Genomic DNA, 23,713 nt, shown 5'->3' on the forward strand with positions numbered 1-23,713 from the left:
TGTAACACTTAAAAAAAACACGGAGGAAGTACATTATTACACTCGGGGCCTGTTCTCTTACGTTGAAATTCAGTTTAATTCAGTTCAGTTCAGTTCAGCTTTGTTCAGTTCGGTTCAGTTCAGCTTTGTTCAGTTCGGTTCAGTTCAACTCCTAATTTCCTTCTCTTATAAAATATTCAGTTCAATTCAGTTCAGTTCAGTTCAGTCAATGAGAACAAACTTTCAATACCGAAAATTATCGACCACATACAATTAAATTAAAATCTTCTCCCACGTATTACTAGTTTCCACTTTCCAGCCCGTCAGTTAAAATTTAATTACTACGTATATAATTATATATTTTTTTTTTGATGCAAGTACTTATGTTGTACTTTTGATTTCGACTTTTCAAATTCAACTGGATTGTAGTAATTATATTCATCCATAAAATAATCCCCTCAAATGGGAAAAACACTCTCACATAATTTACTTAAAATCTTCTCTCTCTTCTATATTTTAACCCCAATTTTGCATGCAGCTTCAACCAACATTATCAAATCTGTACCTGGATTTCCCGGCATTCTCCCTTTTTACCTTGAAACTGGGTATTTCACTTTTTATTGGGATTTTTTTTTGGTTTATATACTAGTATATATTTAATTTTTTGAAATTTGATGGTTAAATTGTGGGTTTAAAATGAGAATTGAAAAAATTGCAGATATGTTGGAGTGGGAGATGATGAAGAATTGCAATTATTTTATTATTTCATAAAATCGGAGAGAGATTCAGAGAAAGACCCACTTATGCTCTGGCTTACTGGAGGCCCTGGTTGTTCTGCTCTTTCTGGACTTGTTCTTGAGATTGGTATGTTGCTAACCATTCTACCCCTCTTCAATGTACCAAGTACGAAGTATTATTTTCTTGAGATGTATACCATGTTAAATTCATATTAAAGAATTCGAGGTTTGAGAAGTTAAGTGGTTTTTTTTTTTTTTTTTTTTTTTTTTTTTTTTTTTTTTGGGTAGAAAATTGAACTGTTTTAATAAGTGAAACATTTCTCTGCCAATGCAAAAATTTGAGTAATAATATCTTTGATTATCAATTATTTATTTATTTATTTATTTTGATAAGAAATTATAGTAATTATTGATTATCAATTAATTTTTCATTGAGATGATTTCAACAAATACCCAAAAGAGGAGTTATTCTCGTGTATAAATAACAAACATTAGTCAAAGTGAATTAGATGAATAGGGCAAAAAGTTAAAACGGTTTCATGAGTAGTAAAAATAAACAAGCAATGTAGGGCTTGTTTGACATCGTTTTTTGGAAAACCAAAAACAGGAAACAAGAAAAAGGTATTTCCACTTTTTTGTTGTCAGTTTTCAAAATTATTATAATTTTAATAAGTTTGACTAATTTTTAATTCATTAAATGACATATATCATATGATTTTAAAAATCAAAAAACCGAAAAACAGAAAATCACAATGATGTCAAACGAACCCGTAGGTAATGGCCGTAGCCAAAGTACAAAATAGCCATTTGGGGGGAGCTGAGGTAGTGAAAGACTTCAACCACGTGCCTGTTAAGTGGTTTAAACTCTCTTTTATTACAGAGTTTTTATACTCCCTTCGTTTTTTTTTTAAGTGATACACTTCCTTTTTTTGGCAAAAAAAATACACTAAAATATTATATCTCTCTCCTCTCATGGTCCCCACCCAAACCCACTACTACTTTTTTATTATATCTTTCCTCTCACATTCATTATTTTTCAATAAACTATTAACCCCACTATCTTTCTTTAACAATTTTTTAATACTCCACTAACCCGCTTACCTCTTATTTTATTTAAGTCAATTAAATTGCCTAAAACTATGTGCCGGTCAAAGTGTATCACTTAAAAAACACGGAGGGAGTATATATATACTACATTTTTATTTATTTATTTTGACATGTTTTGATGTGTAGTGAATATTGAAATCTCTATGCAGGTCCTCTGAGATTTAATACTTCAGCTTGCAATTGGCACTCAAAAGCACCAGTTTTTCAGTTAAATCCGTCTTCTTGGACAAAGGTACGATAATTCATCTATTTATTTCTTAATCTAAGGAAAATTTGTAAATTACTACCCAAAAAGGGACCTGTTTTGAAATTACCCCCGTTAAATTTTTTTTTTAATTTACTATCTCTTAAATTAAAAAAAAATATTCAGATTACCACCTTTTTAGAAAATCCGGTGGAATTTCCGTTTGAGGGCCCACCTAATTAACTTCCTCCTTTTTTTTTCTTCTTTCCCCTTGACCTAACCCTCTCACTTACGTATCTCATCAATTCCTTCAAGGCTTCAATTAATTGTTCAAACATCATCAATTTTTTCGCTCTTTCTTCCTTCCACTCGACCTAACCAACTTATTCTCCTCCATTTCTGCAAGATATAATCCAAAAACAATATAGAAACTAGCTTACAACTTGATCCAACAATCAACCATTCAAAACATTCATTGACAAGAACAACACTACCAACATATTTGAACTTGAACATGAAAACACAGCACATAATAAACAATTAATCAACAAAATTGGACACCATCAACTCGAATCAACTCAAATTTAAGAGAAATGCCCAATTCGATTGCCCCAAGAACCCTAATTGTAAAAAACGCCCAATTCAATTGCCCCAAGAACCCTTATTGTAAAAAACGCCCAATTCAATTGCCCCAACAACCCTAATTGTAAAAAAGCCCAATTCCAATTGCCCCAAGAACCCTAATTCCTAAATATAACCATTTACCCCAATTATTGTTGGCGAAAAACCCTAAATTAAGAACAAGTGGATTCATACCTTGATTGCGAATTGAGTGTCTGCACTTGTGAGGATAAATTCTTCAAACATTAACACGCGAAATTTAAGAAATTTTGGTTGAAATTGGGGAACAAATTGTGAATTGAAGTTCGAAACTTTATAAACAAAAAAATCGGGGAGGGAGACAGTAAAAAGAGTCAAAGTAGCCGTTACTAGCCGTTGGGTGGGGCCCTCGAACGGAAATTCCACCAGATTGTGGTAATCTGAATATATTTTTTTAATTTAGGGGTGGTAATTTAAATAAAAGTTTTAACGGGCGGTAATTTCAAAACAAGTTCCCTTTTTGGGTGGTAATTTACAAATCAACCTTAATTTAATGAAAAAATAGCACTTACAAATTTATTTGACTCGGATATCTGTAGCTCCAAATAGCATAAGAAGGCTAAGATTAGAATTGGCAGATATATGAATTGTGACTATACTATGACATGTACTATGACAAATATATTCTGTTTGATCTGCAGATAGCTAATGTAATATTCTTGGATTCACCTGTTGGCACGGGATTTTCTTACGCAACAAATCTAGAAGGTTATTACACCGATGATATTACATCATCAAGGCATATTTATCAGTTCTTGAGAAAGGTAAGAAGCTTTTTGTCTAAAGCTTTTTTTTCATGATGTTTTTTTTTTTTTTTTTTTTTTTTTTTTTTTTGGCTGTATATGTAGTTAAGTTCAGTATGAATAATCAGTTAACTATTGAATTGCATCACTAAGTTTATGAACATCTGACAACTATTGCTATGTTCCATGTGCTCCAAAAATCCAACAGCCTCACACTTATGCCAACTTCAGAAATTTAGACATAAATCTATTCTTTACGACATTTCCTCTCTTTTAACAAGAAAAAGATTAATTTTACTGGCAAACAGAAATTTTTCCCTAGTAAATTGCCGGAAATTAGTTACTATGTGAGTCATAGACTCATAGGACACAATTACAGAGTATAAAAAGATAGACTTGTGACAAAAAGACAAAAAGCCGCCTTACATCTCAACCATTATTGCTCTTTGACATCAACATATACCATATCAAAGCAGATCTTCATAAACTTACTTTGTAGTTTAGAAGAATGAAGTTCTCTTAGGTCTGGATTCACACTGTACTTGTCAATAGAATTTCTAGGTTCACCATGACGATAAAGTGTAGCCTTGCATATTCCTTGAGAGAAACACCCCAGGAAAAACAAATTCATTAATTCTTGCTATTGCAGCATGCATGATGCATCAATATTCAGAATTGGCTAATTTTATGTGCAATGCAATCCACAAATAGGTTTATAAGCTCTACCTTCCACGAAATTTCTGATAATCCTTAGGCATTCTTGATTGGAAACCCCTCTAGAACATGCATCTGTTAGTACTAAAGCGAGCACATCTTTAATTAATTAGCTAAGCAGTAGTGGCGCTTTAATGAGGCAAATAATTTTCATAATTATGCAACATTTATGCATCCTGCTAACCTAGCTCATGTCAGTGTCCATGGTCTTATTGTTTCACATAATGCGACTAAATGAGCATACATTGTCCCTATGAGAAGCCTGCATGCTGTAATGATATTTTATTTTTTAGGTTTTCCTGTACACATCTTTCTTTTGGTGGATGATTGTTCAATATCTCTGTTTTTGTTTGTTCGTTGTCAGAACTCAGAAGATCTAATCATGGACACTGAGATTTCTATTTGTGATATTTGCTTTTATTTGTCATCATCATTGTTAGGTGTGGTGCATAATGCAGTATAGTGTTTTTAAGTTGATGCTGCATTTTATTATTCCATTAACACCTAAAAGTATATTAAAGTATATATGTTCTTTTGTCTATCTAACCCGCCTCTTTGTAAACGTTTATCGCCATCGTATTGAATTTTATTGGTCCAAAAGTTGCCTTTGAACTTCACCTTAATTGTGCTGAACGGAAATTATTTTTGCTGAACTTAAATTATTTTTGCTGAACTTAAATTAATTTTACTGAACTGAAATTATTTTTGCTTAATTGAAATTATTTTTACTGATTTTCTATTATAATTCTTCTTTAAGAAAACTGAATTAAAACTGAATTATACTGAAATGAACTTATTTTTACTGAACTGAAATTATTTTTACTGAACTGAAATTATTTTTTTAAGGTGAAGAGAACAAGGCCTTAGTTGGTATTCATCTTTTGCATTTGAATTATCACTCTTTGAGATTATGCAAATCTATACATTTCTTCCCAGTTTTAATATCTATCACATCTTATATATTACCCTGTGAGAGTTGTACATTTTTTTCAGCTCCTGTTAAACCCAAATCCTCAGCTGAACACTTCATGTTTTTTTTTTTTCCCTACCCATGCCACTAACTTCCTATAAAGTATTAAAAGTTTCGAGATAATGGGCAACTCATCTTGTGGCTCGACCGTTCGAGGCTTCGAGCCTCAAATCATTATTTGTTTGTACTCAAGAGTGGGGATTCCCTTACCGTTCCCCCTACTATGTAGTTTAACCTATCTAATTGAGTCGACTGACCTATAAGCGGAAGAAGCGTCGATACAATATGGTTGTGCGCTTTGTTGCTTACAAATATCAAATATTCATACCTCGTGATAACGCTTAAGTACATTCTAGTTCATGAATAAATCTTAACTATTCATCTTCGATCAATTCTTCATTTCCCCTTCTTTTAAACATGGATCATTGTTGCTTCAAAATTTTAATTCCTATGCTATTTGTTTCTTAGTTTGGTTGATAGAATTAGCTATACTAAAGCCCCTTTTATCTCTTTCCCATTTTTATCCTTACTCCATCAACAATAGATAAGGTATTAAGGTCTATCAGCTTTGTAAATCTTTTATTGGGTCTGGATTAAACTTTAATGTGTGGCTATAACCAACGTTTTGCTTAAATAAAAAAACCCTAATGCTATTTTTTTTCTCCCTTACATACAGTGGCTTAAGGACAATGATGTATTCCAGAGTAATTCTCTTTTCATTTCTGGGGATTCCTATGGTGGCAAGATTGTTCCTATCGTCGTCCAAGAGATTTCTAATGGTAATTTTACATCAATCATGGCATGATTTTCTTCTAACATCAATTAAGGCATATTCTCTACCTTAGCTTATTCTTGCCTTCTTAACTAACATGGATTTTATGGCCTATATAGTATGTATTGGCATTGTCCATGGGGTTTTTGGGTTGAGGGGAAATTTCGTAATTGAGAATTCTACAATTGGTATTTTCATCTTGTTTCCCTTTCCTTTGCTTGAACCAAAATAGCCTGTTCACATTTACTGAGCTGAGCTGAGCTGAAGTGAATGTGAACAGGCCCTAATTATAGTTTAGGTATACAATGGGAAACAACTGTCAAGGATACAAATAAGAATTAATTGTGAGTCAGTCATCAAGAGCTTACCTTTTTGCCTAAAAAAAAAGACTGACTAAAAAAATTAATCATTAGTTCACTTCAGAAAGGTATACAATTTAAGTTAGGTATAAGAAATTAATAGTGTATTTGTCCACCATGTTTAAAAATTTGTTTCTAATTATTATTTTTATTTTTATTTTTTTTATTTTATTTTTTTATTTTTTTGCATTTGTGAGCCCTTGCACCCTAACAATCAAAGTACTTATCTAGTTATCTTCAATGTTTTCAGTTTTTTACATCTAGTTATCTAATAATCTTGACCTCAAAGTGAGTGACTGAAGATGTGTTGCAAGTAAATAAGAAGTGGATGTACAATTTACAATGAATTGATTTTGACTTATGCAGAATCTTGACCCCTTGTTTAGTCCTCATGTCTTAAGACCTATTTGTGTATCACATCAAACATGGTGCCAGGTATATATTTCTTATACATGATTATCATGTCTGGATATTTTTTCTATAATTTTGACCCCTCCCCTCACCTCTCCACAGAAAAAAAAAAAAAAAAAAAACTGATCTCTAACAATTTTGATAGTAGTCTCTATGATTATTAATTTTTTTATGCCTTGATTTGCCAATTGATCCTAATGCCTTAAATTATTGTATCTTATTAATCCTTTATATTTGATTTTAAGGATGACGTGATAATTTCAACATTGATCAATATCAAAGCTCATACACCACTCATTCACCGTGATAATTAACTTTAGATTTTGATGCAAGACATTTAAAGTCATCAAACAGCAAAAATCAGTGTTTGTAATTTTTGGAGAAGACTATTTTCGGTGCATGTATATGAGGAACTGATGTGAATATATATAAGCTATAGAGTAGCTAGTGATGATGAAATGTGTTATTGGAAGGATTTCAGGGAAGCTATTGCTATGTAAACCTGAACGCTTCAGTGAATCTTTGAACTGACATGAACACTGATTTAAGTTTTCTTTTCAATATTAATGGTGATTTCTTTATTGTTTTAAAGTAAAAGATTGATTTAATGACATTTGATTTAAATTGGATTTGTCTTCAAGTTGTCTGAATTTGATAATCGTATCTGGCAGTCTGTGCAGGTTTCATTGTTTGTTTAGTTCTGAATGTATAATTGCATATATATTTGCATTGTTAGTCCCGTTTGGCTCTTAGGATGTGTTTCTATTTTTCTTTTTATTTACAAATTTTATTCCTATTGTTTCAAGGAAGGCTATTGTTAGTTTGTGTAATGCCGTAATGGTCAATGCTCTGTAAAATCTAGTAAAAAATCATCTACATTAAGTTGTATGTTTAATACTAGTAGATAGTAATATTGCAACGTAACGAAGATCCTATTGCCTGTTTAATGTCAAAACACCAATTTGCTAATAACTAGTCATGAGTTGATAATGACCAAGAGCATCTGCCATTTATGTAGGATAGTATGTACTATCTCTTGGAAAATTGGGCTAATGATATACAAGTTCGAGCAGCTCTTCACATTCAGGAGGTATATGAACTATTGAACTCTTTTTGAAGTGAAAACTACTATTTGCATGTTATTACTGCAAGATGAAAATCATGTTCAATGTTGAGTTGTACTTTGCTGAATATTTGGGTAAAATTCAAGCCATTATATCTTAGTAGCTGATTTCTTCCACTGGTTGTATCATGTTGTTTTGATTAACATCATGTACTTTTCTTTCATGAATAGGGTACTATAAGTTCTTGGATCAGATGTAATAGATCTCTATCATACACTTATAATGTTAATAGCACCGTTGGTTACCATCAAAATTTGACACAAGACTCTATCCGTGCACTGATCTACAGGTAATGTATTCCTGTCACTGCTTTTAGGGTGTTTTTATGTTGTTATCATTTATTTTTTGTAGTTGAAGAGTCATCTAGAGTGCTTAATATAAGGCGTAACTCTGACAAAATTTGTGCCTTATTGGTCATTTGTTGAAATTTTGGGGAGAGGGGAAAGAGAAACATCCATGTATTTAAAAAATTATAATAGAGATGCTTCGGATAATTTTTTTTAAACAAATAACCAATAAGGCACAAATTTTCTCTCTCTCTCTAACCCAGCTCTAGTACCATGTTGAAATTATAATAGAGACGAGAGAGAAGATAGAAGAGCTGAAGAGCATTTTGCATTCAATCCATTTCATATAGCGATTACGACTAGCCTTAATAGAGTTAGTGTGGGATATATAACTCCTCACTAGTTCGTTACCACACTAACTTGATAAATACAAAACTAGTAACTGAAAATACGGATGTATTATTTTCCACTAGTAACCATATTTTTTTTATGCATTACATCCAACTTCATTGTGTGCCAATGCCCTTTACATGTTCACCTAAAAATAGAGTTGTAACAAAATTCATATGGTAGCCACTCTTCTCTAAAACTTCTCTTCTCTCTTCTGCAAAGACCCCCCCCCCCCCCCCTAAGAAGTGAAACCCTAGGAACTTGTCACGATTGTGGCGCCTCTAAGAAAACGGTCAGTGGTAGACCAAATCTTTGGTCATGAAGAGAGAAAGGTTTTAATTAATAGTAATAAAAAAATTTTAAAAATAATAATTAAAAAAAAACAGAGAAAGATAACCCGGTCATCTTCGAGAACAAAAATGGTTTATGAAAAAAAAAAAACCAACATGTGGGAGACACTAGGCACTATTTATTTATTAACTAGTGAGTAGCGCGGGCGTTGCCCCGAGTTGCTACTGTTGTAGACGTGCAATCGATAATTTTTTTTTTAACTCTTTTTAAAATTGTAGTTCATGGTTAAACTAAAATTGAGTATTTTTTTAGTATTTTTTTTTTCTTAATTGAACCTTGTTGTTTGCACTTATATATTTTTTTTTTAATTAATTGCATACTTGATAATTGGCTAAGATGGTGAAATGACTATTGTTGTTATACGAAGTTGAGGGTTTGATCCTCCTTATCCTTATGTTTTGGCGCATTAAAAAAGGGACTACGTGGCATAGTATAGATTTATTTTTTTCAATGAACAACTAAAAAAAACGGTGCCCATATTTTTTTTGGGGCAACTATTAGGAGTAATTGGATATACTTGGTCTTTTATTTTGGTTGTGAATAAATTGAAAGAGAGTAAAACTATTAAATATTTAATGAACAATGGTTTTGGGCTACCATTGGCCACACTCTAAGGCCATCCTCCCGTGAGTCACCCGAGTTTAATAGTTCTAATGAGGTGGTGTTTTTCTTTTCTTTTTAGATTGAAGCCCAATTTAAGAGTGTATTCGGTGCTAGCTTTTGAGTAGCTTTAAGGTACCAAACTGTGAGTGTTTGGCAAAGTAGTGGTTATGGTAGCTTTTAGTGGTAGATGTAGTTTTTATGAAAAATTAGAAAGATTAGCTCATGAAATTAGATGTATCTTTTGAGGTAGTTGTTCAAAATTTAAGCTAAAAAAAAAATACCCACAAATCAAAATTATTATCACTAAAAAAAACCAAAATAATTAACTTTTCATAAATTTATTTATTTATTTATTTATTTTTTTTTTTTTAAAAAAAAAGTAACTACCTACAAACCACATTTATCTTTTATTTTATTGAAAAGAACCATGTTAAACTTTTATTAAAATAAGAAAAATTAATACCAAAATAGTTCCCTAAAAAAAACAACGAATCTTAACATCTTATATACTCCCTCCGTCCCCTTTATATTTTATATAGTCCCTTATGGGCATTTTTCACGGAAATTAATAAACACAAATAAGTATAGTAAAAGTACATTGTAAAAGTAAATTGACATTGAGTATGCAAAAAAGTAGAGAGAGAAAGTAATAAAAGTACATGGGAAAACAAAATTTACATAGGAAATTTAAATTTGCACAAATATTGTTGCAAATTGGAGGGAATTTTGGTAAAAATTAATATTAATGGTTGTTGGAAAAAGCAAATGGAGTGAACATTTTGGGACTAAAATTTGCCCATAAGGGACTATCAAAAGGGGACGGAGGGACTAGGGAGTATAATTTAAGGATGTTTTAACGAGAAGCCTCCAAAACCCCAATATGCTCAACTCTTATGCACTTAGGATTTTTTTTTTTTTTTAAAGAAAAAAATAACTACCAATCCCACTACTTTATTTTTATTTATTTTTATCATTTTTTTTAAAAAAAACCAATAACTACCCATCCACTATTTTCTTTTTGTTTTTTTAAAGGGATTACTACTAATTTGTGTTTTTTTTGGTACGTAGTATAACATATGACATGCATTAGCACGAGCATACAGGTCCTTTATCAACAATTCACTATAGTACTCAAAATTCCCAACATTTCAATTTTTTTTTTAACACTACTCCCTCCGTCCCTTATTTACATTCCTGCTTTCCTTTTTGGGCATTTCAAAATTATATTCCTACTTTTCTTTATCAGTAAGTAATTTTTTACCAAATATCCCAAATTATCCATATTTTTTTGTTTTGTAATTAATGCTTTCTCTATTTTCTCACTCTTATTTTCTCATTCTCAATCTTATTAATGCCTTTAGAAAATTTAGAATCCAGGTGCATCGCTTTAGATGGATATGATTGGGCCTTTTTCTTTTCAAAGGATTGATGACATGTGCATCATTAAATATTATTCAATCTTTGTTTTATTCAAAGACATCAATTAATGTCTTGTAATTGTCATTGCACTTTGGTTTATTGCTCTTTTTTTAATTTCAAGTTCCTTAATTCTCGTGTAATTTAGAAATAGGAATGTAAAATAAGATACGGAGGAAGTACGTACTAACATTTCATTTTGTTTTTACGAGTATTTTTTTTTGTACATAGTATGATATATGACATGCATCAACACGAGTATACAGTTCCTTTATCAACAATTTACTATGTACTCTAAATCCCCAACCCTTCAATTATATGCATTTTTTTAGGGACTACCCTCCAAACAATTTCCACTTCTCCAATCATCAAAAAAAAAAAAAAAGTCCAACACGTTTTTACGCAACAGGCCTCAGCGAATAACTACATATAACAAAACAAAGTATGTAACTCCTAGAGCAAGACACTCCTTAACATTGAACGGGTAACACGAGCAAGACACTAACCCATATGACACTAACCGAGTAACACGAGTAACCCCTAGCATTGCGTGGCCACCGACATAAAAGAGTAAGACCCTGTTTTTTGAGCTTCTAAACAAAGCATAGAATATCATATTTCAGCAAAGCATAGAATATCATATTTCAGCAGGTGTCAACAAGTGTCAGCACATTATTAATACTTCCAACCCAACAGAGCTAATTAGGGTTCAACAACGCCGACTAGTCCAAAACCGACCATTACAGCTCATCTAAATTACAACATCAAAATCATCTTTCTATATTTAAAATATGGTTTTTCTTATACATCCCGACGGGTACACTCTAGTTTATTTATGAAAAAAGGAAAAAAATTCATCTATCTAATCTATATATGTACTATTACCATAGATATATATTCTATAGTCTTGAATATTATATATATCCCTACCTTATAAAAAGTGGGAGATTGCGCTTATGAATAGTGCACGGACCTATATGCCCTTCAAAATGTTTGTTTATGTTTTTACCCACATAGATAATTTCTTACATTTATGTCCTTCCACATGTACAGATATAATGATTGTTGAGTTTTCTCTCTCTTTACATTTATGCACTTTTATATTATTTATTTATGTTACAGGTAAATATATTATAGGTAAATTTAAAGTTCACCTTTCATGATCGAAATTGATAAGATGGCTCCATTAGATAGATGAATTTGAAAGATCTTTCTACTAAATTAATTAAATTAAATGGAAAATGAAATGAAATGAAATAATAAAATTTAAAATGTTTGATATTTAATGGAGGTTATAGTTTAATTGCAAGACAATTATATCAACTGGACAAGCTAAAGGTTGTTTCTTTGTGAAGGTCAAAATTAACGACTTACACATAATTGTGTTTAATAAATGACATTGAGACCAATGGAATGAATCTGATGATTGTGCCGAATTAAAGTGGATGTATTAGGAAGAAAGGAAACCAAACTGACTACGGTGAAAAGGAAAAAATAGCAAGAAGGAAGTCAAGGGAATTATAAGTATGTAAAGGCTATAATTGGGGCTGCATTATGCTTTTTCTACTTCATAACCAACGTGTTTGGAAGAAAGTTGCCAATGCAAGCTGATTTTCTATGATCCCCTGAATGTTAATGTTTTTGCGACTTAGGTGTAACTGTTTCTCTTTTTTAGTTTCATATACTTAATCCCATATAATTTATGTGGAGTAATTAATAGGTTGGATGAGAGTATACACTTGTAAATAGTAAATGCTTCGGAAAACTTTTCCATTATTATATGCATATGCAATGTTAAATCACTTCTGTTAATATATAATGTGTGCTCTATGATTTTTGAGTTATATTTAATCTATTCCTAATTACGTTTGTAGATGTTTTAACAATATTGCACTAATGTTGAATATAATTGCATAAATGTTTTCTGAGGAAAAGTTATAAACAACTAGAAAAGTTGTGAAGGAAAAAATGAAAAGTTTAAACACAACCCAATATACAAGTTCCATTAATTTATCAAACTAATTTCCCAAAAAACCCAATGTCGTGAAGAGTTTAAACACAATCCAATATAAATATCAAGAAAGGGTAAGCCACTCTGCGCGCATCGCGCGCGTTGGCTATCCTAGTATAACTAAACAATCAATAATATTTTTTAAGGTTAATTAAGGTACGCGAAGTGGAGTAGATGTGTTATTGACTATTTCTTTTTTTTTTTTTTCGTTCTTCAATTTAAAGTTTATGTAACTATGTAAATATTGATTTTCGAAAAAAAATCTACAATAACAATGTTATGAGTAAAATAACAAATTTCCTATATTGTACACGCGTAGCGTGTGTCTCGTAGCTTGTAGTTTTAAAAATAAAATATAGATTTTTATATGTAACCAGTTAGTCAGTCGCTACTTTACCGAACACTCATACCTAAATTATATATCGTCACAGCTAACAACTTGTTTTTAGCTAAATGCTAACTACACAGCTAACAACTACCTTCACATCTAACATTTATCGACGCTGTAAGTAAGAGGTAGAAGAAGGTGTATAACCCTCAATTTTCATTTCAAAAAACATTGATTTTAAATAAAATATAGTTTAACTTATTGTGGTGATTAGTGAATCAAAATTTGATGCTATTTCTAACGCTATTGTTGAATAGTTTTATTTTAATGTTAGGAACTATATACCTTAGGCTAATTTTATCTTCATTGAGGTAGATTTAGTTTAGAAGTGGAAATTACCGGTGTTGATGGAGGATTTAGTTATGTAATGGAAATTACTAATTTATATTGGTGGTTATTTCTTCGGTTCATCTCTATTAAAAGTTGGTGTCTAAATTTTGAAATACCAACCATCTCTATATTACTTTTTTTTTTTCATCTAATTTTTAGAATGTATTTTTTTAATGTATACGCTTGCCAAAATTGAAAAAAATAAATGCTTAAAATTATCGCATGCATATGGGGCTTGCTAGTATGTTTTGGGTGTAAGGAGTTGTATATGGAGTGTTGTTTGTGGAATTCCAAGTTCTTTAAACCATGGAATTCAAAGTTCAATTCTGTTATTTCAAGAAGCATGTTCAAAGGCATAAGGTTTTAGTTTCAAATCACAAACGCCAAGCTAGAGACATTAAGTTTAACTAGTTTGTTGTATTCTATTCCATATTTGATAGTGATACATATATAATAAAGTCTCATTAACAACAGTTTCATATTTATAGGTAGAATTTGAATATTAATATGGAAAAGTATATTGCCGACATTTTGTAATATTGAGATGTTTGTCATTTGTCGATCACTAGACATATTTTGCTAAACTGTTTAGATGAGTCAAAAGAAACCCATATTCAATATTCCAACTCTATCATCATCATTTTGACATTAGTGAGTACAAAATCTTAACCTATGAATTATTCAATTTCAAATTTTCTGCATTATTTGCTGCTAATTATATGAAAACAATCTACTTCTTTAATGTCTTGTCTGAATGTTATATTTAATGGCAGTGGTGACCAAGACATAATTTCATCATATGTTAGAACATTGGAATGGATAAACATGTTAAATGTCTCAATTTCTGATGATTGGAGGCCATGGTTTGTCCATGGTCAAGTTGCCGGGTAAGTAACTACATGAAATCAACCACATACTGCACCTGTAAGAAAACTTTCCTAGTCTCTCAGCTTTGGAATTGTATGTGCAGGTATACTACGAAGTTCTCAAATGGCATATATCATGTAACATATGCTACCGTGAAGGTACAAATGTGACACTCTTTTTAAACACATAGTTTGAAAGAGTGACATAGTTATGTATACGTTGTTAACTTGCAGGGAGCAGGACATACTGCTCCAGAGTACAAGCCTTCTGAATGCTTCACCATGCTCTTGAAATGGCTTTCAATGCTTGCTCTCTAGTATCATAGTACTAGAGACCGAGTACAACTAGGTGCATAGCTGCTATGTGTTCGGGAATCGGGATCATAGAGGAGGGCTAATTGGTAAATTTACTTAATTTTTGTGAATTTTTTATTGCTACAGTGGTATTTTTAACGTACTCTACTTAGAGTGGGTTTTTTAATATACTATTATACATGTATTATATTTTACTAGAGTATAAGTTGTTTTAGTATTACTATTTATAGCCATTATAGATAACAATAGTACAATATTTGTACCACTAGAAGAAAAAAAATCACCACTCTTTTGTCTTATACCTGCTATTTACTTGTCATGTAAATACCAACTTTGCGCCAATACTTAACCCTAGAGACTCATAGGACTTGTATTATGCGTCAGGGTTTGTATAATATTTATACAGTACAAAGTATGTCGATAGTCACATATTTCTGGAAAATTTGTCAACTAGGGTTCTAAACTAATGGGGTAGTGGGGTTATAATGTCGAGGAGTATTTAAAATAAAGCTAGGAGTAAAAATGGAATTAGGAAAATTATCCGCTAATAAAAGTCTCTTATTCGTCCAGGCATAGACGTGTTTTAGTTCACTCGTCCATACATGGGCGTGTCAGCATGAGACACGAGCTCATCTAAAAGTGGTCATAACTTGAGATTCAGAGCCTTTTTTTTGAGGCGTGTGATATATCGTTGAAAAGATCTTGAAGTCTATTTTTCAATGCAATTTGAATCACTCCAATATTATTTGTAGATCAAAAGTTATGATTAAAATAATGGACGGGACTCATATTCGTCAAGTCTTTCATCAACGTCTTTGCTTCTTTCTATCCTTATTTCCTCTCGGAGACATGATTTGAGATCCTTATACTCAAGATATCTTGATACTCCATGATTTTTATATTCAAGATTAGCCGACCATAATCCATTTGCATCTAAATCACCTAAAATTCATCAAAACACACAAACAGAGAGTAGTAGAGCACTACAAGAAAATGCACATATGCTTGTGAGATAATAGAGGAAATCGTATTATTTTACAATCACCATGCTAATCCCATATAAATTCAAAAAATATAATAATACATATCCACCTTTTTTGCACATTTATAAAATTATGAGAAATCGTATCATTTACAATCACGACTAAAACCCAAAAATTGATACGAAAAGCCTTTTCCAGACTAGATATACAACTATTGTTTAACAAAGAATTCATAAAATATGTTATAGCTTATTGCTAAAACATTTAACATTAGAGCTTGAGGTTGCATATTCGAATCTTATAAAGATTGATCGTATGTATGATTTTTTTTTTTTAAAGAATATGATTCAACATTTATAGCGATTATAATCATTACAATAATCACTACGATTGGATGTAGTTTTTCGTATCGATTATTAGGGCAGCCCCAGCGATATTGAAAACCATTACTAAAAGCTATAGTAACGATGAATATTGTATCGAATGGCCATTCATTGGGAAGACTTTTTGTAGCAATTACAATCGATACCAAAGGTTAAAATAATCGCTACGAAAATGTAATTTTATTGTAGTGGAGCATAACCTAAGCAAATAATGTAAAAATCCACATTAAATAATGGTTAATAATGCATGTATAAAAAGTGTTTTTTTTTTTTTTTTTTTTTTTTTTTTTTTTTTTTTTTGTTTAGAGAGCCACAAGGGCAGGGTGATGAGAATCGATCCCAAGATCTCTTGGTACTGTGAGGGAGCTCTAACCACTTGAGCTATTCCTCACTCTCAAGTAAGTATATATAAACAAATGTTCTTGCATTTGTGAGAAGTGAGTGTGGGTGAAAAGCCATACCACCGTGGAAGTGCATGCTAGCAAAATGTAGAAGGTAGCAAAGATTGTGTGTGGGTGAGAAGCCACACCATTGTGGAAGTGGATGCTAGCAAAATGTAGAAGGCTAGTAAAGATTGTGTGTGGGAGTGTGTGTGGGTGAAAAGCCACACCACCATGGTAGTGAGACTAGAAAATTGTAGTTTGCTAGCAAGAAGAAGAGAGTGTGTGAGACGGCACACACCGTGAGGAAGTGGAGCTAGTAGGATGTAGTAGCTAGCAATTGAGAGTAGAAGCAGTGAGTGCATCTCAATGTGAATGAGAGGACAATAGTTGTAGTAGTGAAGGAGGAACAGACGAGGGGTAAACACAATATTAGTGTGAGAGGGTATTATAGGATTAGTAGTACTACTGTTAAGGGTACTTAGTGTAGACTATCTTATATATACATTATATCTCATATTGTAATTGTAGTAGTGGTTATTGTACTCTTGAAATTATTGCTAGTAAAGTTGTTTTCGTTTGTGGAGATTTGGACCGGGATTTTTCTTCTTATTGAGGAAGGGTTTTCCATGTAAAATTCTAGTGTGTTGTTTTCTTGCTGTTCAGTATTTTATTATTCTTCCCGATATTGTATTTATTTAATGTTTCATCCCCAACAAAGTGACAAGCCGAGTAGTTTAGCTTCTTATTATTAGGTGCTCCTTCTATAAAAGGATAACCAATTACAAATTGTAATCACCAACAAAGAAAATTACATTCATTCAAAAAAAAATAATAATAATAAAAAAAACCCTAATTATTACTACATTTTTTGCTTTATTTTGAGTTTGCTATTACCGACAAGCAATATGTCATACCAATCTGAAAATGAGACCACTGAGATCAATGCTAAGGATCTAGGTCTCTTTTATTGCTTTGGAAAGAAGGAAGAGAATCCGAAAGAGAAGCTAAATAAGGCAGAGGAAGAAAACAGTAGCAGCTCTAGCTCGGTAAGAACTTTATTACTATGCTGGAAATAAATTTTAATTTGAAGATTCAATTTTACAAAATAATCTAACTATTATTTTATATAACATGAAGGCCCTGTTCTCTTACGTTGAAATTCAATTCAATTCAATTAAGTTCAGGTCAATTAAGTTCAGCTTAACTCCTAATTTCCTTCTCTTATAAAATATTCATTTCATTTCAATTCAGTTCAGTTCAGCTGAGTTCAGTCAATGAGAACAGGCCCGAATTCTTATAGTTAGAGGAAGAAGTGGAGGAAGATGGAGATAAAATAAAGAGGAAGAAGAAGATGTTAGAGGACCAACTCAACCAAAAACTTAAGCTGATGGTTGAGGCCCAAGATTATGTTATATACTCTATCACTCCCCCTTACATGAAAGGTCATTTGGGCTTGAAATGTGGATACAGCACAGGCCCTCTCATACCCGACGCGAATTAATTCCACTTTGAAGGAGGGGTGGATGAGATTCGAACCGGTGACCTCTATGTCACGTTGGCTTTGATACCATGTTAAATTAGAAAGAATAGAACGATTTCTCATTAAAAAAAATTAACCTGCTCTGATACCATGTTAGTGGACCAACTCAACCGCTTAAGCTGATGGTTGAGGCCAGGATTATGTTATATACTCTATCAGAAGAAGGGCCTAATAGACAAGATCAAGGAAAAGCTACTAGGTCACAAAGATGAAGCCACTGCCATTTCAGTAAGTAACACCGATAACTATCATAATCCTGCAATTTTAACTGTAACTTCAGAGGCAACACATATGAAGGAAAAGAAGGGTTATCTTGAAATGTACAAAGAGAAGTTGTCGGGGCATCACACGGATGATGCATGGCAGTTGCACCTGCACTAGCTCCTGGCCTCCTGCTGCTCCTCATCCTGCAGTTGTGGCTCACTGTGGGTCTGATGAGCAATGTGGGGGGTCACATGAAGCCCAAGAGAAGAAAGGGTTCTTAGACAAGAACAAAGATAAGCTTCCCGGTGGACACAAGGGTAGCGAAGAAAGACCATTAATTGATCATCCTCTTGGTACTTTGCTGGTATTATTGTTATGTCTTAGAGTCTAATTAGTGTTAAAGCCTTTGTATTATGCAATTTCACTGTCTTCCAAGCTTTGTGCAATTTATTTTCACTTTGTGTTTCATTGTTTCATACCGTTGGCTCTTTCTATTTAATTCCAGCTTTAGCTATTTTATCTTCTGTTTGCACACTAGCTATATTCTCTCGAGTGTTTCTATCCTTTGAATTTTGGCTTTGCTTATTTCTATTCCCAAAGCTGTTTAAAAGACTTGCAACAACCCTCAAATCTAACTTTAACTAACTTCAAGTAACCGTGTTGTATCTTTGTGACGACTAAAACATGGGCGGACACTTACACACTTCTTGTTGGAGCACTCCATATAACTATTATAAAAATGGTTGATTTTGACACTAAGGCACTGTCTGCCAACTAAAGCTGTCAAAAACTGACCTGACCCGAGAACTTGACCTGAACCGACAATGATCTGAATCTGACTTGTACCCAAGCAATGGGGTGAATAGTGATCGGTAACCCGACCTGAAGTTAAACGACAATCAATTTGATCCAAAACTTTATGACCTGAACCCGAACCTGAACCCAACCTGATAGTAACCGTCAACCGATTTAATCTGACCCGATAACAATCCAAACTCGAACTAGTACCCGACTAAATTAGAACTTGATAACTATTATAACCTGAAGGTTTAATAAAATTTTATATACCTTTTGTCCAGGTTATATATATTAGTACAAATTTTTTTAGCTTATATACCTTTTGTTCTCTATTACTTCGTATATAGATTTAATAAAATCTTGATAATGCTTGATCAAATTATGAAAGGCGTAATTATATAGGTTCAACTTGACCACATTGATAATCTATTCGAATTGAATTGAACTTGAACCAAAACAAAGAATGATCCAACTTTAAGATAATCTGACCAAATAATTATCTGACCCAACCTTAACTCGAACCCGAATGTACCATCTATTAACCCTCCCAAACCTGACTCAACACAACACGAACCTGAAATTAAACCCGGTCTGAATTTGACTTGAATCAAACCCGACCTACACCCGAAAGGCTAAAAGACCCGGAATAATCTGAACCGAAACCGACCCGACCCGAACCTGAACCTGATCTGAGGATATATTGATCCGACATAACCTAATTCACCTCAATCGTGTAAATGCAAGCAACAAATCAATGGTCCGTATCAATGTGAACTTACAATGCAATCTAGTGCAACAATCAAAGTTGGCCAATCTTCAATCAATCACACACATGCACATGATTCATCAACAAAATTTAATCACACTATCAACTCCATCAATTATCCCCAATTAGCACTAATCCATTACTCATACATGCTTCACCATTGCCCTAGCAAGTAATCTACTCACTAATCATGGTAATTAATTAAGATCAAAACAAAACTAATCAACACATTCATCATGATCATATTAAGAAATCTAAAATCAATACAAAAATCAATCAAACTTCAATCAAACATCAATCAAACCCAAACAATTAACCAAGCATATGAAAAACAAATTAAATCAACTAAAATCAAACTATATATTGAATCAAAGAAGAGTAATCCTTACAATACTTGATCAAAGATCAATTGGAATGAAGAAATCTTGAATCATCAACAATCAACTATGAATTTCTCTCTCTACAAAACTAGAGTTTCTCTCTCTAAAAATATGATCAAAAGTTCTCCCACTAATTCTAACTTATTCTCTCTCTAAAAATAGAAGGAAAGACTATATATAGAAAAGATACAAAGGAAAAGTCGGTTAGATCGTCCAAAAATAGACCTCGGGAGGTGCGGGCGTACGGAGAAGGGTACGGAACAGAGCACCCAGGCAGGTGCGGCCGCACCTAGCTGGTGCGCGGCCGCACCACCAAGGTGCATGGCCGCACCCTAGTCGTGCACGCCCGCACCTGGCAGCAGCCCTCTATTCCTCTTCTTCGTCCTAGCTCAACCTCGTGCGCATGTCTAGGTGATGGTGATGAACCCCAAGGTATGCAGTCTTGAAATGAGTATTTTGGTGGGTTTGTGGCAAAGATGACGCCCCCACCGCATACGTGCACCGGTCTCTAGACTTGCCCCTTGAGTTCCTTCAAACTTGAAGCTCCAAAAGCTAACACAAGGCATCCAACTTGATGAGAAATGTAGGAGGAAAGCTCGGGAATCTTTGGAAACTCGATCAAAACCTAAAAACAAACGAAAACAAACAAATAAAAGGGAAAAAGAACGAATAAACAAAGAAATGCACAAAATAAGGAAACTAACTACGAAAAACACAAACTAACAAAATAAAGAGCAAAACTAAGAACTAAGGAAAAGAGCTACAAAATGGAATGAAAATCATCCTAAAAGAGATCAAATGAGTGCCATAAATGACACTCATCATCTACACCTTTTGAATCTCTTATTGCTACTTTAGAAACTTAAATTAGGCATATTGAGCTTAGTAATGATCTTGGGCCTAATAAGGAGTCGATTCTTAATTCTATGAGAAGTTAATTGGAGGTGATGAAAAAGAGTGAGGAGCGTCTTGAGAAGGAAAGAAGGAGAGGTGAAGAGCTAAAGAGCCAATTGTCATATTTGATGCTTGTGTATGAAAATTACAAATCCAATGTGTGTGTTGAGGATGATGATAATGATATTCACGAGCAACCAAGAGTGTGAGAATCCTATTAGTGAGCATAGGAGTGAAGGAAAGGGAGTCGAGAGTGATGATGATTTTGATAACATTTTGAATCTAGACATCTCTTCCTTTGTTGATTGTGATGAGTCTCAAGTGTATGAATGAGACTCTTCTATCCACGAGTATTTGGACTTGTTTGAGGTTATGTCTAAAGTGTTTATTGAGTGTAAAAGGAATAGCCATAGCCTTTTAAGTAAGTTCATTGAGAAAGCTTCATGGGAGAGAGATGATTTTGAGATGAATTTGCATCCATTCATGCATGGTTTTGAGACTTTGGGCTTTAAGGAAGTTGGGGGAGTTGTTGTTCATGAATGTAGTGGAGGAGATTATGTGGTTCCTCTTGGGAGTTGGATGTTTGAGGGAGATTGTGATCATGAGTGTTCCTCTTTTGAGGATTCAATGATTGATTTTCATGCCCTCATTAGCGATGTGAGACCTTGTGTTGAGGGAGTAGCTACCCCTTTGCCTATTTCTCATTGTAGACACCCAATTGTGTCTCCCCAAAACCAAACCCAGTGATGAATACCTTTTGCGTCGAACCATAATCGAATGAAGTGAAAGTGTGAAAAGTCTAGTGTTGCGGTAGTTTTATTAAAAATCCTTCTTTCCGTTTTCGAAAACCTACTCTATTTTATGAAAATAGCCAATCCAGTTTAGTTTGGTCCAAGATAAGGGTCCAATAATAGTGTAGTTGGATAGGGCTCGAAAAGAGCTTTCCAACGATATATTACAAGTCCAATTCCGATGAATAACGAGCAAGTTATGGCCAAAATACTAAACTGGGCCCGGTTTGATCCTTACATGCGGCCCAATGATCTAGAGGAGGGCCTAATGTCAATTATCATTCCTAAAGCTATTAGGATTGATTATAGTCTTCTAGAACTCTTTAGAAGGTTCTCTTAAACCCTAATGGAATTAGGATTGATAATTATGTTTTTTAGAGTTTTACTTGGAATAAAATACTGCTTTATGTGAAATTACGATTTTAGCCTTCGTACGGACTTTACGATTCAATTTTATTGACAAGTGGACTCCGTGTTGTAAGCGTGTGGAAAATCCAAGATGTCGCTAAACGACAGGCTTGTCGCCTCGCCACAACGCTTGTCGCCTGGGGACAAGTTAGTTTGTTGGCGACAGCGTGGAGTTTTATTCCTTTTCAAATTCTGACTATTTTCCGGACTATTTTCCTATAAATAGGGTCCTTGGACCTCCGTTTTCAATCATCAACTCTCATCAACCATTACTTGATTCTCTCTCTCTTTCTAAACTAGCTTTTTACTAAACACAATACCGCACTCATTAGATCTAGAAACACCTAGCCAAGTTCGAAGTTGCCTTCGCCCTAGATGTGAAAGGTTTATACCTTCTGAGGGTTTGGTCCCAAATCCAGTGTAAACTTTTTAACTTTTTCTTTCAATTCTTTAATTTAATTGTTTGATTTAATATTTTATTGAAGTTTACTAACGCGTGTATTTTGTTATTAGAAAGAGGTACGAGGCTTCAAAGTAAGTAATTAGCTTACTCCCTATTTATTTCGATATAAAAAGCATGCTTATATTTGTTTAATTCCTAGTATCATGTTAGGATGTTATTTATTGCTTTCTAGTATCATGTTTAGGGTGCCTTTTATGCTTTCTAATAGCATGTTAATATCATGTTAGGGTTAAAGCTTTGATATTTGATGTTTAGTGACATGCTATGATTTGTTATTAATCTTGTTAGTATCGATCATGCCTAAGATCTTGCTATTATTATTATGCTTTAGCGTTGATATGATTATGGTTATGATTATTATTATGATTGTTATTATTATGATGATTATCATATTGCTTGATATATTATTGTTATTGCTTGATCACGCCTTTTATGCATGTTTAGAGGGAATTTGTACTTGAAATCATGCTTAATAAGATAATTAATAATTTGGTTTAGGCTAATATGATTTTAATTCAAGTGATCGCCTATAATAGATTTGTTTGTGCATTAATATTCAACCAACATAGATTAAACTAGTTTAGAGTTAACCTAATGATTGCATGTTAGTCAGAAAGCACACATGAATACGAGTAGAATAAAGTAGAGGCCTATTTTATAGGGCGGATTCTTTCTCTTTTAGATTGGACTAGGGTAGCACGCGCGTGCTACGCGCGCGATGCTAGTGTGAAGCGTAATATGTCATTCTTGCATAGAATGAGGCAATGCGGGGCATTTACGTGTTAGTTTTCCGTAATAGTTTTGAATTTAGATTCAAAGTTTGGATGGCCGTTTTAATTAAGTAATAATAATGGTGCTTTATGTAAAGTGAAATATTGATGGCACTATAAGCATGCATAGTAAATTGGTTATTAAAGGTGTTTAGTGATATCTTATAATTTTGCAATGTTTGTTTTCAGAAATAAAAGGCGATTGGGTTGAATGGACTTTGGTTTAATTAGCT

The 23,713-nt window shown here is 33.0% G+C and overlaps 2 protein-coding genes across 2 annotated transcripts; both read left to right on the forward strand.

The window, feature by feature from the left end:
• The first annotated feature begins 441 nt into the window (after window positions 1-441).
• LOC145632697 (serine carboxypeptidase-like 13) lies at window positions 442-14,924 on the forward strand. Its single transcript, XM_081685042.1, has 12 exons — window positions 442-584; window positions 698-843; window positions 1,973-2,055; window positions 3,309-3,431; window positions 5,771-5,873; window positions 5,986-6,032; window positions 6,592-6,660; window positions 7,655-7,726; window positions 7,931-8,049; window positions 14,310-14,423; window positions 14,507-14,561; window positions 14,637-14,924. The coding sequence occupies exons 1-12, from the start codon at window positions 442-444 to the stop codon at window positions 14,718-14,720; spliced, it is 1,158 nt and encodes a 385-aa protein (XP_081541168.1). The 3' UTR covers window positions 14,721-14,924.
• Window positions 14,925-17,371: 2,447 nt separating this feature from the next.
• On the forward strand, window positions 17,372-18,721 carry LOC145632698 (uncharacterized). The gene is made up of 5 exons (XM_081685043.1): window positions 17,372-17,512; window positions 17,767-17,809; window positions 18,164-18,370; window positions 18,405-18,574; window positions 18,716-18,721. The coding sequence occupies exons 1-5, from the start codon at window positions 17,372-17,374 to the stop codon at window positions 18,719-18,721; spliced, it is 567 nt and encodes a 188-aa protein (XP_081541169.1).
• Window positions 18,722-23,713: the final 4,992 nt, after the last annotated feature.

The sequence above is a fragment of the Chenopodium album genome, chromosome 5 (genome assembly GCF_948465745.1).
Source record: "Chenopodium album chromosome 5, dcCheAlbu1.1, whole genome shotgun sequence".
Taxonomy (NCBI): Eukaryota; Viridiplantae; Streptophyta; class Magnoliopsida; order Caryophyllales; family Amaranthaceae; genus Chenopodium; species Chenopodium album.

Coding starts and splice junctions, on each gene's coding strand:
- LOC145632697 (XM_081685042.1), top strand. CDS start 442: ATGGGAAAAACACTCTCACATAATTTACTTAAAATCTTCTCTCTCTTC. Junction 3,432..5,770: donor TTTATCAGTTCTTGAGAAAG/GTAAGAAGCTTT, acceptor CCTTACATACAG/TGGCTTAAGGACAATGATGT. Junction 14,562..14,636: donor TAACATATGCTACCGTGAAG/GTACAAATGTGA, acceptor GTTAACTTGCAG/GGAGCAGGACATACTGCTCC.
- LOC145632698 (XM_081685043.1), top strand. CDS start 17,372: ATGTCATACCAATCTGAAAATGAGACCACTGAGATCAATGCTAAGGAT. Junction 17,513..17,766: donor ACAGTAGCAGCTCTAGCTCG/GTAAGAACTTTA, acceptor GAATTCTTATAG/TTAGAGGAAGAAGTGGAGGA. Junction 18,371..18,404: donor TCACACGGATGATGCATGGC/AGTTGCACCTGC, acceptor GGCCTCCTGCTG/CTCCTCATCCTGCAGTTGTG.